Source organism: Dama dama, chromosome 22 (assembly GCF_033118175.1).
Source record: "Dama dama isolate Ldn47 chromosome 22, ASM3311817v1, whole genome shotgun sequence".
NCBI lineage: Eukaryota > Metazoa > Chordata > Mammalia > Artiodactyla > Cervidae > Dama > Dama dama.
In genome coordinates this window covers 17,888,347-17,904,388 of record NC_083702.1, presented here as the reverse complement: position 1 = coordinate 17,904,388, position 16,042 = coordinate 17,888,347, and the positions used below count along the sequence as shown (strand labels likewise).

At 41.6% G+C, this 16,042-nt stretch overlaps 1 protein-coding gene across 1 annotated transcript in view; it reads left to right on the top strand.

The window, feature by feature from the left end:
* LOC133043052 (uncharacterized) overlaps positions 1–16,042 on the top strand; it is a 187,832-nt gene that overhangs the window by 88,770 nt on the left and 83,020 nt on the right. Inside the window, exons 28-34 of the mRNA XM_061123942.1 lie at positions 750–1,113; positions 1,802–2,112; positions 5,979–6,287; positions 6,379–6,687; positions 12,915–13,007; positions 13,084–13,398; positions 14,521–14,835. Coding sequence (XP_060979925.1) covers positions 750–1,113; positions 1,802–2,112; positions 5,979–6,287; positions 6,379–6,687; positions 12,915–13,007; positions 13,084–13,398; positions 14,521–14,835 — 2,016 coding nt within the window. The remainder of the gene's footprint in view (positions 1–749; positions 1,114–1,801; positions 2,113–5,978; positions 6,288–6,378; positions 6,688–12,914; positions 13,008–13,083; positions 13,399–14,520; positions 14,836–16,042) is intronic.

The following is a 16,042-nucleotide window of genomic DNA, read 5'->3' as shown; positions in this document are numbered from 1 at the left end:
CAACTGGGATCTGACTGGGCTGTGATCAAGGCTTCAGCAGGGCAGCATCACTTTGTGGCTCTAGGGGAGAATCTGTTTCTTGCCTTTTCAAACTTCTTGAAACCACCTTCATTGCTTCCTTCACAGCACCCTTCATCCATTATCAGACCAGCAATGCTGCAGGCCTCCAACCATCATCCTGAGTCACATCTCTCTCTCTCTCTCTAACCAGAGCTAATAAAAGTATTGCACGTTTAAGGATAGTGGGTCTAAGGATGTGGTAGGAATCAGCTCACATTGTTAATACAATATTCTAGCTTAAACTCACCATCCCGAGGTCCTTACCTTATTCACATCTGTAAATCCCTCTTGTCAGGTACAGCAACATAGTCACAGGTTACAGAGATTGGGATATGGACATTTTTGGATTAATTATTATCCCTGTCTCCCTAATATCCACATCACATCCCTTTGACGTACTCTTCAGAGATATTGTCAGGAAGCAGAATTCAGCTGCCCCTGCCTGAATAGCGCCCACACAGTTTGGTCTTCCTCTCAATTCATATCCACTACACCATTGTGATAGAAATAGATGGACAGACACAAATGGACAAAGTCAGTTAAAAGGGAGGTGATGTCAGTCTTGTGATCTAGTGGGTATCTCTTGAACAAGGTCAGAGATGAATGTTCACCATTTCTAGAAGAAAGGAAAACCTAGAACATCCTGCAAAGTTTTCACTGTGTCCTGTCTCCTCCCCTTTCAACCTTAGAGTTCCTGGCCCTCAGGATGGTGAGCGAGGACCAGCAGTGTGCTGGGTGGCTGGAAGTTTTCTACAACGGGACCTGGGGCAGTGTCTGCCGCAACCCCATGGAAGATATCACTGTGTCCGTGATCTGCAGACAGCTTGGCTGTGGGGACAGTGGAACCCTCAACTCTTCTCTTGCTCTTAGAGAAGGTTCTAGACCCCAGTGGGTGGATGGAATCCACTGTCAGAAAACTGACACCTCTCTCTGGCAGTGTCCTTCTGACCCTTGGAATTACACTTCATGCTCTCCAGAGGAGGAAGCCTACATCTCGTGTGAAGGTGACTTACTGTCTATTTCTGTGTGTCTGTCCCAACCCTGTAGGATACAGTGAGATTTTTTTTTTCCATTTATTTTTATTAGTTGGAGGCTAACTACTTTAAAATATTGTAGTGGTTTTTGTCATATATTGACATGAATCAGCCATGGATTTACATGTATTCCCCATCCTGATCCCCCTCCAACATTTCTCTCCACCCGATCCCTCTGGGTCTTCCCAGTGCACCAGGCCCAAGCACTTGTCTCATGCACCCAACCTGGGCTGGTGATCTGTTTCACCCTAGATAATACACATGTTTCGATGCTGTTCTCTCGAAACATCCCACCCTTGCCTTCTCCCACACAGTCCAAAATTCTGTTCTGTACATCTGTGTCTCTTTTTCTGTTTTGCATATAGGGTTATCATTACCATCTTTCTAAATTCCATATATATGCATTAGTATACTGTATTGGTCTTTATCTTCCTGGCTTACTTCACTCTGTATAATGGGCTCCAGTTTCATCCATCTCATTAGAACTGGTTCAAATGAATTCTTTTTAACGGCTGAGTAATATTCCATGGTGTATATGTACCACAGCTTCCACACACAGTGCAAAGACTCCATATCAGAACCAGCAGGGTCTGCAGCCTCAGAGGAGAGCGCCTCCTACTGCTCAGGTGAGGGTCCCACAGGACAGAGGAGCCTTCTCATTTTCCAAGTCAACGCCTCGTGTGTCACATTTCTCTCTCCTCAGGTAGCAGACAGCTCCGCCTGGTGGACGGGGGCGGTCCTTGTGCCGGGAGAGTGGAGATCCTCGACCAGGGCTCCTGGGGCACCATCTGTGGTTACAGCTGGGACCTGGATGATGCCCGCGTGGTGTGCAGACAGCAGGGCTGTGGAGAAGCCCTCGATGCCCCTGTCTCTTCCTCCTTTGGGGCGGGATCAGGACCCATTTGGCTGGACAACGTGAAGTGCACAGGAAAGGAGTCCCACGTGTGGAGGTGCCCTTCCCAAGGCTGGGGGAAGCACTACTGCGATCATAGCGAGGATGCAGGAGTCATCTGCTCAGGTATGGTCAGTTCATTGCCCATCACCTGGGAGAATGGAAAGTTCCACGAAAGCTGGTGTCTGATCAGAGGGACAACAGGGAACGCATGGGCTAGAGAGGACTGAGACAACTACCCATCCTCCCTGAGTGCACTGTAACTGTGAGCAATGCGCTTCATATACTTTCCTCTTACAAGTCTCTGCTATTCTTTTCTTCTCCAGTGGTCTTACCTGACACTAAAATAGCTTCATTTATTCTCCCAGTTAAAGCCTCATGATTTTTTTTTTCATAATTCATGTTTTGTAAGAGTGAAACATTTGCTAACAGCCACATACACACTCTTCTTTGCACAGGAAGGCTATGAGAGTGAGGGACAAAAATGAGGATGTACTTTCCTGGGTGGAGTTGTTTCTATACAAAGAGTGTGAGACATTGTTTTGCACTAGGTTAGTATGAGTGAAAGCTACTCCTACTGTAGGAGGATATAATTTACATATATAGAGGGTACCCCTACAGGGGTTATCATTTAACAGATCACAGATTCTTATGGATTTTTTTTGCCAGATTTCAAATTTCCTTTGCAAATTTAGACATAAATGTTCATAGTTCTTTGATGGTAGAGAATTGTTGATGAAATGCTCTGAGTCACATATTCTTCCATTGTTACTAGAAAAGTCTCTCTCTCCAATTTTTCCTTTAGAATATCTGTATAAATGCAAACTTTGGAGGAACACTTAGCCATGCACTGACAAGTCAAAGGTGGAGGTAATAAAACTTGAATTTCTGTGTTTTATGTTAAGAATTATATAGTTTATATTTGATGACTTCAATGATATAAGAGACTTGAGTTTGGGGGCTTATTTGGAGTAAGGCGGACACATAATTTTTGAAGAAGGTGGAAAATGTTTTATAGTAGCTGGGAGGAAGGAGAATGGCAATGGGAGCTGATGAAGATAACTGTGAGGTTCTCTGAGCAGCACTGAGTGGCCAGGTGTGGTATGGAGGGTGCTATGTGTGCCTAAGGATACAGGATGTGTCCTACACAGCAAGAGACCAAACAAAGATATATCTTTACTATATTTAATATCTTTACTCACATCGGCCTTCTATTTAATAATTTTCTTGGAATTTTCACACACATATTCTTCCATATAAATTTTAAAATCAAGTAGAAAATAAAAAAGATATACTATATCTCAGCAGTCTCTATCCTGATATATATAAGACTTTGTTGATTATTCAGCACATATTTGAATATTTCACATGTATCAGGGTATATAAAACAGAATACAAGAAATACTTTTTTCTTGTTCTTTCTAAATTTTTAATCTCATAGAATTAAAATAACAATATCAATAACCTCAGATATGAGGATGACACCATCCTAATGGCAGAAAGTAAAGAGGAACAGAGGACAGCCTCTAGATGACTGTGATAGAGAAGACTGAGAAAGCTGGCTTGAAACTCCACAATCAAAAAACTAATATCATTCCAACCAGTCCCATCACTTCATGGCAAAGAGATGGGGAAACATTGGAAACAGCAACAGACTTTATTTTCTTGGGATCCAAAATCACTGCAGACTGTGACTGCAGTCATGAAATTAAAAGACACTTGCTCCTTGGAAGAAAAGCTATGACAAACCTAGACAGCATATTAAAAAGCAGAGACCTTACTTTGTGACAAAGGTCCATATAGTCAAAGCTATGTTTTTTTTCAGTAGTTATGTATGGAAGTGAGAGTTGGATCATAAAGAAGGCTGAGCACTGAAGAATTGATGCTTTTGAACTGTGGTGCTGGAGAAGACTCTGGAGAGTCCCTTGGACAGCAAGGAGATCAAATCAGTCAATCCTAGAGGAAATCAATCCTAAATAACTCATTGGAAGGATGTATGCTGAAGCTGAAGCTCCAATACTTTGGCCACATGATAAGAAGAAATGACTCATTGGAAAAGACCCTGAGGCTGGGAAAGATTGAAGACTGGAGAAGAAGGGGACGACAGAGGATGAGACGGTTGGATGGCATCACTGACTCAATGGACATGAGTTTGAGTAAACTCAGGGAGATAGTGAAGGACAGGGAAGCCTGGAGTGCTGCAGGCCATAGGGTCACAAAGAGTTGGACACGACTGAGTGACTGAGCAACAAAAACAACCAGTTAAATAAAAATACTTTAATTAGAATATGTAGCCTGTGACCAAATTCCCAGCCAGAGGAAACTAGGGGTCCTAATCTGGGCCTCTCTGGGAAGATGGAAATGGATAAATAATAAAAAGTAAGCAGATCATCCTCTCTCTCATCATTCATTCCTATATCAGAGGTGAAGCTAATCCTTCAATTCTTTAATTTCTGTGGTGTCTTCTCTGTTCTCTCTTGCTCTCTGTAGTAGATTTTTATTCTTTTACATCATTCTTTCTGAGGCTTCAAAGTTCACATACTTATGCAATCAGAGTCCTTTACCAGGACAAATTCCACCATGTACGTAAATAATCGTGAGCACACTCAGAAACTAGGCAAATTATTATTATTTTTATTTTTTTATTTAATTTTTTAATTTTTTAAATTTTTATTAGTTGGAGTCTAACTACTTTACAATATTTTTAAAAAATTGTTCTTTATGATTTGCAGGGTTTTTTTCCCATTGGATTACCTTTTCTCTGTCCAAATATGGTCAATGAAGGATGAAATCATGATCATGAGTCTTTTCTTTGGTCTCTCTCTCACACTCCATCCACTCCTTGGTTAACATACCACTCACCCCACCTCACTCCCTACAGAAGTTCTTCCCTTTTGGAGTGTCCTTTCCATCTATTTGTAGCTCTTAAGATCATTTCTTCTTTTCTGCACTGGGGGAATTGGGAAAGTGTAGCAGTGTTAGGTGGTAAATGGGAGAAGCACAGGGGATAAAAGGTGCTAAAATCTCGTTGAACAAGTGTTTGGTTTCCAAATCTATGTTACGTCCCTATTGAGTCTTTTGCAATTTAGAGTTCTCTAAAATATATATGGCTTGCTTGCTCTCTGCTCTCTTCCTCTCACTCTCCTTTTTCGTAGCTTGCTGGCTTCTTATCTCAGAAATCCAAATAGGAAAGGAATATGCACTCAGTATATAGATAGGGTTAGAATACATTAAATTATCATCACTCCTTCACATTTGCTAAGAATCTCATGTCTAGGATGAAGTAATCAACTAACTCAGTTGTCTTGCATAATCCTTCTGAGACTTCACTTTCTCTCAGGTGTGTTCATAAATCTTAGGTTTTTAAGAAAGGTGGCTAGGATCATTCCCTGCCTCTCCTATGACTCTCTGAGCTTTCGTCATTTCCAAACTTACCTGTGAACAACTTCTTTCTCAATTAGGTTACCTAATTGTGACCTAATGCCTGCACTCAGATCCAGCCCACATGATGTTCCCATCCTCAGTGACTTGAATACTGGCTCAGAGAAAACTGGCCAGAATTCTAGCCCCAGAAATCTCAGGATGACCTTCTAAACTTCTCTGGCTCTTAGGCCTCTAACCTATTGAATCCCATGGACATTTTTCACTTTCAGTTCAACTCTGTACCCATGTTTGAATGTCTATCACTGTGCAGTTTCTTTGGGTCTTGTAGTTTCCAGGCCCCCAGATAAGAATTAACATTCCTAACCAAAATATATATTCTCAGGATTCAGCCATTCCAAACTGACCCTGCAGTCCTTCTGGATACCTCTTCAGAAACTTGCTCATGAAAATGCAATCTGACAATGACAGTCAGATTCTCTCTTCTTATCCCCTCTTATTTCACTGTTAGAAAGTAAAGCTTTCCCACCATTGCCTGTGAGATGTTGTTTCCAATTGTCAAGCCAGGTTCATGAACACTCACTGGGTTTGTTGTTCTTTGTTTGTCTTAGGATTTGTGCGTCTGGCTGGAGGGGATGGACCCTGCTCAGGGCGAGTAGAAGTGCATTCTGGAGAAGCCTGGACCCCAGTGTCTGATGGGAACTTCACACTCCCCACTGCCCAGGTCATCTGTGCAGAGCTGGGGTGTGGCAAGGCTGTGTCTGTGCTGGGACATGTGCCGTTCAGAGAGTCTGATGGCCAGGTCTGGGCTGAAGAGTTCAGGTGTGAGGGGGAGGAGCCTGAGCTCTGGTCCTGCCCCAGAGTGCCCTGTCCAGGGGGCACGTGTCAGCACAGTGGAGCTGCTCAGGTTGTCTGTTCAGGTGAGATGCACGGCAGGACTTAACCTCTGTGTACACTCAGTTCAAGCTAAAAAAGAAATCAGATTTTGCTGAAATCCTCTTTTTCTGTCAGTGTACACAGAAGTCCGTCTCATGAAAAATGGCACCTCTCAGTGTGAGGGGCGGGTGGAGATGAATATTTCTGGACAATGGAGAGCTCTCTGTGCCTCCCACTGGAGTCTGGCCAATGCCAATGTTGTCTGTCGTCAGCTCGGCTGTGGCGTCGCCATCTCTACCCCAAACAGAGCAAAAGGAAGTGATCAACTCTGGAAAGCCCGATTTCACTGCTCAGGGGCTGAGTCCTTCCTGTGGCAATGCCCTGTGACTGCCCTGGGTGGTCCTGACTGTTCCCATGGCAACACAGCCTCTGTGATCTGCTCAGGTAAGACAGGGTAGGGCTACTGTACTTAGGATGCTCCTGGACTGTAATGTCCCCAAAGCAGAGAGTAAGAGAAAACAGGCTTAAAAAGAAAGATATTCTGTAGTGAAATGTTTAATCTTGTTACTGAACTCAGGTTTCAGCTGCTCATTACTCAAGAATCCAATACTGAGAGACAAGTGTGGGGTAAAATTAAGACAGCTTTATTGAGGAAACCAGCAGTTCTGGGGAGACAGAGGACTAATGTAACAAAGAACCAGCTTCCCCTTGCTGATCAGGCATGAGAGTTTTTAAATGGGAATTTCTGGGATGCACAGGTGGAGGTAGTGGACAGGTTACCTGCAGAATAGCACAGCTAGCTTTGACAATCATCTTGAAATAGATCTGATCAGTGTCACCTTGATTGTTTGAATTACAGTTAATCATCAATTCTAGTGTCAGTCTGTTCCCATTTCCTTGAGGCCGATTCTTGGAATTGTGTAAGATGAAGATTATGGGTTTCCCTGTTGGCTCAGATGGTGAACAATCGGCCTGCAATGCAAGAGTCTCGGGTTTGATCCCTGGGTTGGGAAGATCCCCTGGAGAAGGAAATGGCAACCCACTAGTCTGGTCATCATGTAATTTTTTTGCTGCCACCTGTTTTGGATTTCACTATCAGCAAAATAGTTCAAAAGATATGGCTCAGAATGTTATCTATAGCCCATGAGAAGGAACTAAAAGTCCTTGAATTTGTTTAGGGCTAAACCATTATTATTTTGTCCTATTTGACTGTTTTCTTTTGTTTCTGAATTTTTTTTCATTTCTGTGATTAAATTTATTCTTTAGCTAGGTTTTTCTACAAACAGGCAGGTGGAGGACATGAGGGTGGGCTGTCCTGAGAAGGCTCCGTTAGGTCCTGCTCCATAACATTCTCATTGTTCACTCATTTTTTCAGGGGAGAGAAGTGCTAAGAAATGCTAAGAAGTGCTATGTCAGGGAAAGAAACGCCTAGACGAGTAACATTTTTTATGAAACATTATTATTTAAGGATAATAACAGAGAAAAAAGTACAAACAATAAGTGTATACCTAGGTCATGTTCCCCAACCTAGATCTACAAAGAGAACATTCATAGCACCATAGAATCACTATTGCCTTCCAATAGCTGTGTCCTCCTCCTCTCCAGGGAGGACTGCTTACCTAATACTTGTAGTTCCATAGAGTATTTTCTCAGGTTTTGAACTTTATGTAAAACCATACATATGTTTTCTTTTGTGTCTAATTTCTTTGACTCCAAACTGTGTTTGAGATTCATTCATGATGTTGTTTATGGCAACACTGTATTCATTTTTATTATGATAGAGTATTCCTTTGAATGATCACATGACCATGCATTAAACCATTCACCTAATGGCAGAGATTTGAGTTTATTTCCAGCTTGACTATTACAAATATAATGGTGCAAATTACCATGATGATGACTTTTGGAAGAAATATTTATTATGATTTTTGTGTGTTTAATTCTGTCTTATATTTTTATTTTCTTAATGGCATGCTGTACTTAAATGAGTCAAGTTACGCATCATAGGTTTGACTTATCACCATTTTCTCTGTACATGTAGTGCTCCTTCAGTCAGTCAGTTCCGTTCAGTCACTCAGTCATGTCCGACTCATCGCAACCCCATGGACTGCAGCACGCCAAGCTTTCCTGTCCTTCACCATCTCCTGTAGCTTGCGCAAGCTCATATCCATTAAGTTGGTGAAACCATACAATCATGTGATTCTCTATTGTCCCTTTCTCCTCCTGCCTTCAATCTTTCTCAGCTTCAGGGTCTTTTCCAATGAGTCAGTTCTTCCCATCATGTGGCCAAAGTATTGGAGCTTCAGCTTCAACATCAGTCCTTCCAATGAATATTCAGGAATGATTTCCTTTAGGATTGACTGGTTGGACCTCCTTGCCATCCAAGGGACTGTCAAGAGTCTTCTTCAACACCACAGTTCTACAGCATCAGTTCTTCAGCATTCAGCTTTCCTTCTGGTCCAACTCTCACATCCATACGTGATTACTGGAAACATCATAGCTTTGACTAGATCAGCCTTTGTCAGTAATGTCTCTGCTTTTTAATATGTTGTCTAGGTTGGTCATAACTTTTCTTCCAAGCAGCAAGCATCTTTTGATTTCATGGCTGCAGTCATAATCTGCAGTGATTTTGGAGCCCAAGAAAATAAAGTCTGTCCCTGTTTCCCCATCTTTTTGCCATGAAGTGATGGGACCAGATGCCATGTTATTAGTTTTTTGAATGTTGAGTTTTAAGCCAACATTTTCACTCTCCTCTTTCACTTTCATCAAGAGGCTCTTTAATTTCTCTTCACTTTCTGCCATAAAGGTGGTGTCATCTGCATATCTGAGGTTATTGAGATTTCTCCCAGCAATCTTGACTCCAGTTTGTGCTTCATCCAGCCCAGCATTTTGCTGGGCATTTATGTACTCTGCATATAAGTTAAATAAGTAAAGTGACAATATACCGCCTTGATGTATTTCTGTCTCTGTTTTGAACCAGTCTATTGTTCCAATCCACAGAGCGCCTTATATCCTTCTAAAATGAACTTTGTCTACTCCAAAATCACAAAAATTTCTCTGAGAGTATATCACAGAAGTGTAATTACATTTTTTTTGCATATAATTGTACTTTGCTTCTAGGATTGACGTCTGTGTAGGATAAGGGTCAAGTGTCATGTTTTAATATGGGCATGCAGTAGACGCAAATCTTTTTCTGAAAAGACTATTCCCCACTGCAGTGTCACCTTTGTGATAAGCAAAAGGGCACATATGTCTGAATACATTTTTTAGACTCTCTATTCTGTTCCACTGTATCCTTTGTCTCTCCTTGCACCTGTACTGCATTTTTTAAATTCTTGTAACTTTATAGTAAGTCTTAAACCTTCCCTGGTGGCTCAGACAGTAAAGAATCTGACTGCAAGGCGAGAGACCTGGGTTTGATCCCTCGGTTGGGCAGATCCCCTGGAGAAGGGCATGGGAACCCACTCCAGTATTCTTGCCTGGAGAATCCCCATGGACAGAGGAGCCTGGCAGGCTATACTCTATTGGGTCACAAAGAGTTAGAAACGACTGACTGACTAAGCACACATAGTAAGTCTGGGTAACTTTAATTTAAAGAAGTTATGTTGTTGCTTTTCTTGCCAACTGCTTTGGTCATTCTTGGTTTTTGTATTATGTATATATTTTTGAAGCTCCAGTACTTTGGCCACCTGATGCGAAGAGCTGATTCACTAGAAAAGACCCTGATGCTAGGAAAGACTGAAGGCAGGAGGAGAAGGGGATGACAGAGGATGAGACGGTTGGATGGCATCACTGACTCAAAGGACATGAGTTTGAGCAAGCTCCGGGAGTTGATGATGGACAGGGAAGCCTGGTGTGCTGCAGTCCTTGGGGTCACAAAGAGTCGGACACAACTGAGTGACTGAACAATAGCAACATAAAGTTTGAATCAGCTTGTCATGTTTCAGACACACAAAGGCACAAGGGAATTTGATTGAGTTTAGATTTAATCTGTATATAAATTTGAGAATGACTGACTTTGACAACATTGAGTTTCCCAATTCACTGACAAAATATATCCCTTCATTGAGTTAGGTCTTGAATTTCTCTCAATGTTTTGCACATGTTTAACTAGGTTTTCTCCTAGGCATTTTATGGGTTTGATGTTATTAGTATTTCCTTTAGTGAAGGTTTTCTAGGAATGACTTCTCTCTGAACTTGACCTGGATTTCCCAGGTCAAGATTAGTACATCTATCTCATTTAAGTACAGCATAGATTATTATTTTGCTTTAACCTCTCTTTCTTTCTTCTCTCTCTCTTTCTCTTGTTCTAGCTTTCCCTTTCTCTCCTTATTTGTCCCTCTCCTGCCCTGTTTTTCCCTGAGTATGTAAAATCTGTCTGGATTAGATTGCAGACATGATGCTCCTTTATCCCTCCCTCCCAACAACAACAAAAATGCTTCTGGGAATTTCCTTACAAAACCACAGTTCACTCAAAGCTTTAGAGATGTCAGCCCCAGATGACATCTAAGTGCAACCACATGAGAAACCCCAAAGATAGAACTGCCAAGTCTATCTTGAGTCTTTCCCAAATTACTGACCCAGGAAATCATGAGCAAAATTAAAAAATAAATTCCTTCAACTGCTAAGTTTGTGGGGAGATTTTGTTATGTAGCATTATTAACTAGGCACTTACCATATGATCAGCATTTCTAAGGAGAGGAATATTTATCCTCTGATCTTCCATTTTACTGTTTCTACTTTATGTCAATCTAATGTGCTGATACACTCATTCTCTTGTCCTTAATTTCAGCGGTTAACTTTTTCAGCTGTAGAATTTTCATTTGTTTTTGTTATCATTTCTCTGCCAAGATGCACACCATGTTAATTAATACTTTGTGCACTTTAATCATGGCTATTTAAATTCTCTGTCAGACTATAAAACTCTTAGAGGAAAACATAGGCAGAACATTCTTTGACATAAATTGGAACAAGATCTTTTTTGATCAACCTCCTAAAGAAAATAAAAACAAAAAAAAATTATTTTTAAAAAGGACCTAATTAAACTTAAAAGCTTTTACATATCAAAGGAAACCATAAACAGAACAAAAAGACAACTCTCAGAATGGGAGAAAATATTTTCAAATGAAGCAACTAACAAGGGGTTAATCTTCAAAAGACACAAACAACTCAATATCAACAAACCAAACAGTCCAATGAAAAAATGGGATAAAGACCTAAATAGACATTTTCCAGACATACAGATAGCTAACAAATACATCATTAATTATTAGAGAGATGCAAGTCAAAACTACAGTCAGGTAATACTTCACACCAGTTAGAATGTCTATCATTTAAAAATCCACAAAGAATAAATGCTGGAGAGGATGTGCAGGAAAGGGAATCCTCCTACATATGAGCATGTAAATTGGTAGAACTACTGTGGGTTGCCATGCCCTTCTCCAGGGGACATGCCAACCCAAGGATCAAAGCCAGGTCTCCCGCATTGCAGGGGGATTCTTTACTGTCTGAGCCACCAGACTCAGAAGCCCTACACAATTGATACTAAGTATAAAATAGATATTGCCTGGAGAATCCCATAGAAATGGAGCCTGACGGGCCACAATCCGTAATGTCACAGAGTCAGACACGACTGAAGTGACTTAGCATGCACGCACACATAAATAGATAAGTAATAACCTATTTTATAGCACAGGGAACTCTACTCAGTGATCCATGGTGACCTAAATAGGAAGTAAATCCAAGAAAGAGGGGATATATATGTGTGTGTGTGTATATATATATATATAGTTGTTGTTGTTTAATCACTGAGTTGTGTCTGACTCTTCTATGACCTCATGGACTGCCATGCTCCTTTGTCCATAGGATTTCTCAGGCAAGAATACTGGAATGGATTGCCGTTTTTTTCTCCAAAGGCTCTTCCGAACCCAGTGATGCAACCGCAGTCTCCTGTTTGGCAGGCAGATTCTTTACCACTGGGTCACCTAGGAAGCCCATATATATAACTTATGAAATTTGCTGTACTGCAGAAGCTACCACAACATTGTAAAGTGATTATACTCCAATAAAAATTAATAAAATTAAATAAAATAAATTCTCTGTCAGGTAACGTTAAGAGCCAAATACCCTGGGAAATTTTTTAATGTTTCTTTTTCCTCTTGGTTTTCCATGAGATGTCTTTTATATAAGTATTTTTAAAATCACAAACATTGTAGATAAAAAACTGTACAACTCCTTCAGAAAAGATATTGTTTTGCTTCTTCTATTTAAGGGATAGACTTAAGGATAGAACAACTTATTTAACTCATTCTCAGGGCAAAGCTTGGCTTAAAACAGGAATTGTGCCATTGTCGGGACCAGGGCTCTTCATAGAGAAAGAGAACACTAAGATTATGATAACTTCACTGGTATGCTGCAGCTTTCATCTCAGCTCCATCACTAGGTCACTGTTTAAAGAAAATTTTTTTTTTCTTTTGAACTTTTTACTTTGTATGGGGTATAGCCGATTAACAATGTTGTTATAATCTCAGGTGAACAGCCAGGGACTCGGCCATACATATACATGCATCCATTTTCCCCCAAACTCTCCTCCCCTGCTAAAAATTATTTAGTTTAACTGACTTTCCTATTCTTTAACCCTCCCAACCCTCTAATCATCGCTGTTTCTTCAGGAAACCAGACCCAGGTGCTGCCCCGGTGCAACCGCTTTGTGTCTGAACCAACAGGTTCTGCATCCTCAGAGGAGAGCGCCCCCTACTGCTCAGGTGAGGGTCCTACAGGACAGAAGACCCTTCTCATTCCCTAGGTCACCGCCCCATTGTCCCATTTCTCTCTCCTCAGACAGCAGACAGCTCCGCCTGGTGGACGGGGGCGGTCCCTGCGCCGGGAGAGTGGAGATCCTTGACCAGGGCTCCTGGGGCACCATCTGTGATGACGGCTGGGACCTGGATGATGCCCGCGTGGTGTGCAGGCAGCTGGGCTGTGGAGACGCCCTCAATGCCACGGGGTCAGCTCACTTCGGGGCAGGATCAGGGCCCATCTGGCTGGACGACCTGAATTGCACAGGAAAGGAGTCCCATGTGTGGAGGTGCCCTTCCCGAGGCTGGGGGCGGCATGACTGCAGACACAAGGAGGATGCGGGGGTCGTCTGCTCAGGTCTGCGCTGCGCACTGTCCACAGGCTGGGGGAGGGGTGGGGCTCTGAAGAACGGGGGTCTGAGCCCTGAGGGAGAGATGTTGAAAGGATCAGAGAAGGCGGCTTCCCCCCATGGAGCGCGTCTTTCCAGCAGACGTGAAGACGAGGTCCTTTCACTGCGTCTTGCAGCAACTGAGATTCTGGTCCTTTCTTCTCAGTAGTGTTTCCTCGCAGAGCCTTTTCTCACAGTTTTTCTTGAAATCAGGGCTCACCCTTCTGGTACATATGGTAGAGAAGTCTTAAAGCCACTGTGCTAGTTTTCATTTGTTCTATAACAAATTGCCACATTGTTAATGGTTGAAAGCAATATATTTATTTCCTTACACTTCTGTAGCTTAGATGTCCAGCAGGGATCTCACTAGACTGTGATAAATGTTTCAGCAGGGCCACATCACTTTTGAGCCTCTGGGAAAGAATCTGTTTCCTGTCTTTTCAAGCTTCTAGAAACTGCCTGCCTTCCTTCACTAATAATCCCATTCTGTTCATCATCAGACCAACAGTGCTCCACCTCTCTAACCATTATCCATATTCACATCTTCCTCTAGCCAGAATGAGGAAAAAGATTCCACTTTAAAGGACAGTGAGTTTAAGAATGTGATTAGACTGTGCTCAGGTGGTTAATCCACCATATTTCAGGTTAATCTTACCATCCCAAGGTCCATACCTTAATCACATATATAAAGTCCCTTTTGCCAGATAAGGAAACATAGACACAGGTTCCATGTAGACATTTGTGGGTCCATTATTCTATCTGATTCCACACTGTCCACATCACATCCCTTTCATACTCTCTTTTAGATGTTTTGTCAGGAAGCAGGAGTCAGCTCCCTCTCCCTGCAGGTGTCTGGGTTGGTCTTCCGCTCAGTTCATATCCACCACATCAGGGTGGTAGAAATATTTAGAAAGACAGACACAAATGGACAAAGTCAAGTAAAAAGGAGACAAGTTTCACTCTGGTCATCTAGTGGATTTGCTTCCTCAGCTGGGTCACAGATGAGTGTTCACAATTTTGGGAGAGAGGAAATCCCAGAGCACTGAGTGCACAGTGCTCACTGTGTCCCATCTCCTCCCTTTCAATCTTAGAGTTCCTGGCCCTCAGGATGGTCAGCGAGGACCAGCAGTGTGCTGGGTGGTTGGAAGTTTTCTACAACGGGACCTGGGGCAGTCTCTGCCACAGCCCCATGGATGAGGTCACCGTGTCCATCATCTGCAGACAGCTTGGCTGTGGGGACAGTGGAAGTCTCAACACGTCTGTTGGTCTCAGGGAAGGTTCTAGACCCCGGTGGGTAGATTTGATTCAGTGTCGGAAAACGGATACATCTCTCTGGCAGTGTCCTTCTGGCCCATGGAAATACAGTTCATGCTCTCTAAAGGAGGAAGCCTACATCTCATGTGCAGGTGATTTCTGTCTGTTTCTGTGTTTGTCCCAATTCTGTAGGATGTTATTAGTGAGATTTGATATTTTAAAATCTAAGTGAATTAAGATGCATTTATAAAATGAAGTTTGGATGGAGCTGATTTAATCTACAAGTTCCAAACTTGTATTATTAAAAATTTTTAATTGATATAATTGATACAACATTGTATTTTTTGCTGTGTACAACATAATGCTTATATGTTTGTGTGTATTGATAAATGATCACTACAGTAAGTCTAGTTATATCTATATCTATAACCTTATATATAGATCCATACATCTATATCCATATATATAGTTAAATATTTTTCTTACATGATGAGAATGTTTAAGATGTATTTTCTCACCATCTTTCAAATAGACAGTACACTATTCACTGTAGTCAGCTTACTGTATGTTATATCTCTTCACCTATTAATTTTATAATTCAAATTTATACCTTTTGATTACCTTTGCCCACACCAAATCCCCCACCTCTGGCAGCCACCAACTACTCAGCATCTCTGAACTTGCTTTTTGTTTTAAGTTTACACATATAAATGAGATTATATGGAATTTTTCTTTCTCTGTCTGATTTGTTTCACTTTGCATAATGCCCTCAAGATCCATCCATGCTGTTGAAACTGGCAAGATTTTCTTCTTTTTTATGGGTGGATATATGTCTATATTGCATTTTCTTTATTCTTTCCTCAGTGAAGACTTACATTGTTTGACTCATATATATTGCTATAAAATACTGAAAGGTAATACTGTTAAAGTGCTGCAGTTAATATGTCAGCAAATTTGGAAGATTCATCAGCGTCCACAGGACTGAAGAAGGTCGGTTTTCATTTCAATCTCAAAGAAGGGCAATGCCAATGAGTGGTCAAACTACTCCACATTTGTGCACATTTTACATGCTAGCAAGGTTATGCTCAAAGTCTTTCAAGCTAGGCTTCAGCACTAAGTGAACTGAGAACTTCCAAGATTTACAAGCTGGGTTTAGAAAAGGCAGAGAAACCAGAGATCAAATTGCCAACATTTGTTGGATCATAGAGTAAGCAAGAGAATTTCAGAAAAACATCTGCTTCATTGACGACATAAACAATGAACTGTGGAAAATTCTTAAAGAGACAAGAATACCAGAGCACCTTACCTGCCTCCTGAGAAACCTGTATGCAGGTCAAAAAGCAGCAGTTGGAACTGGAC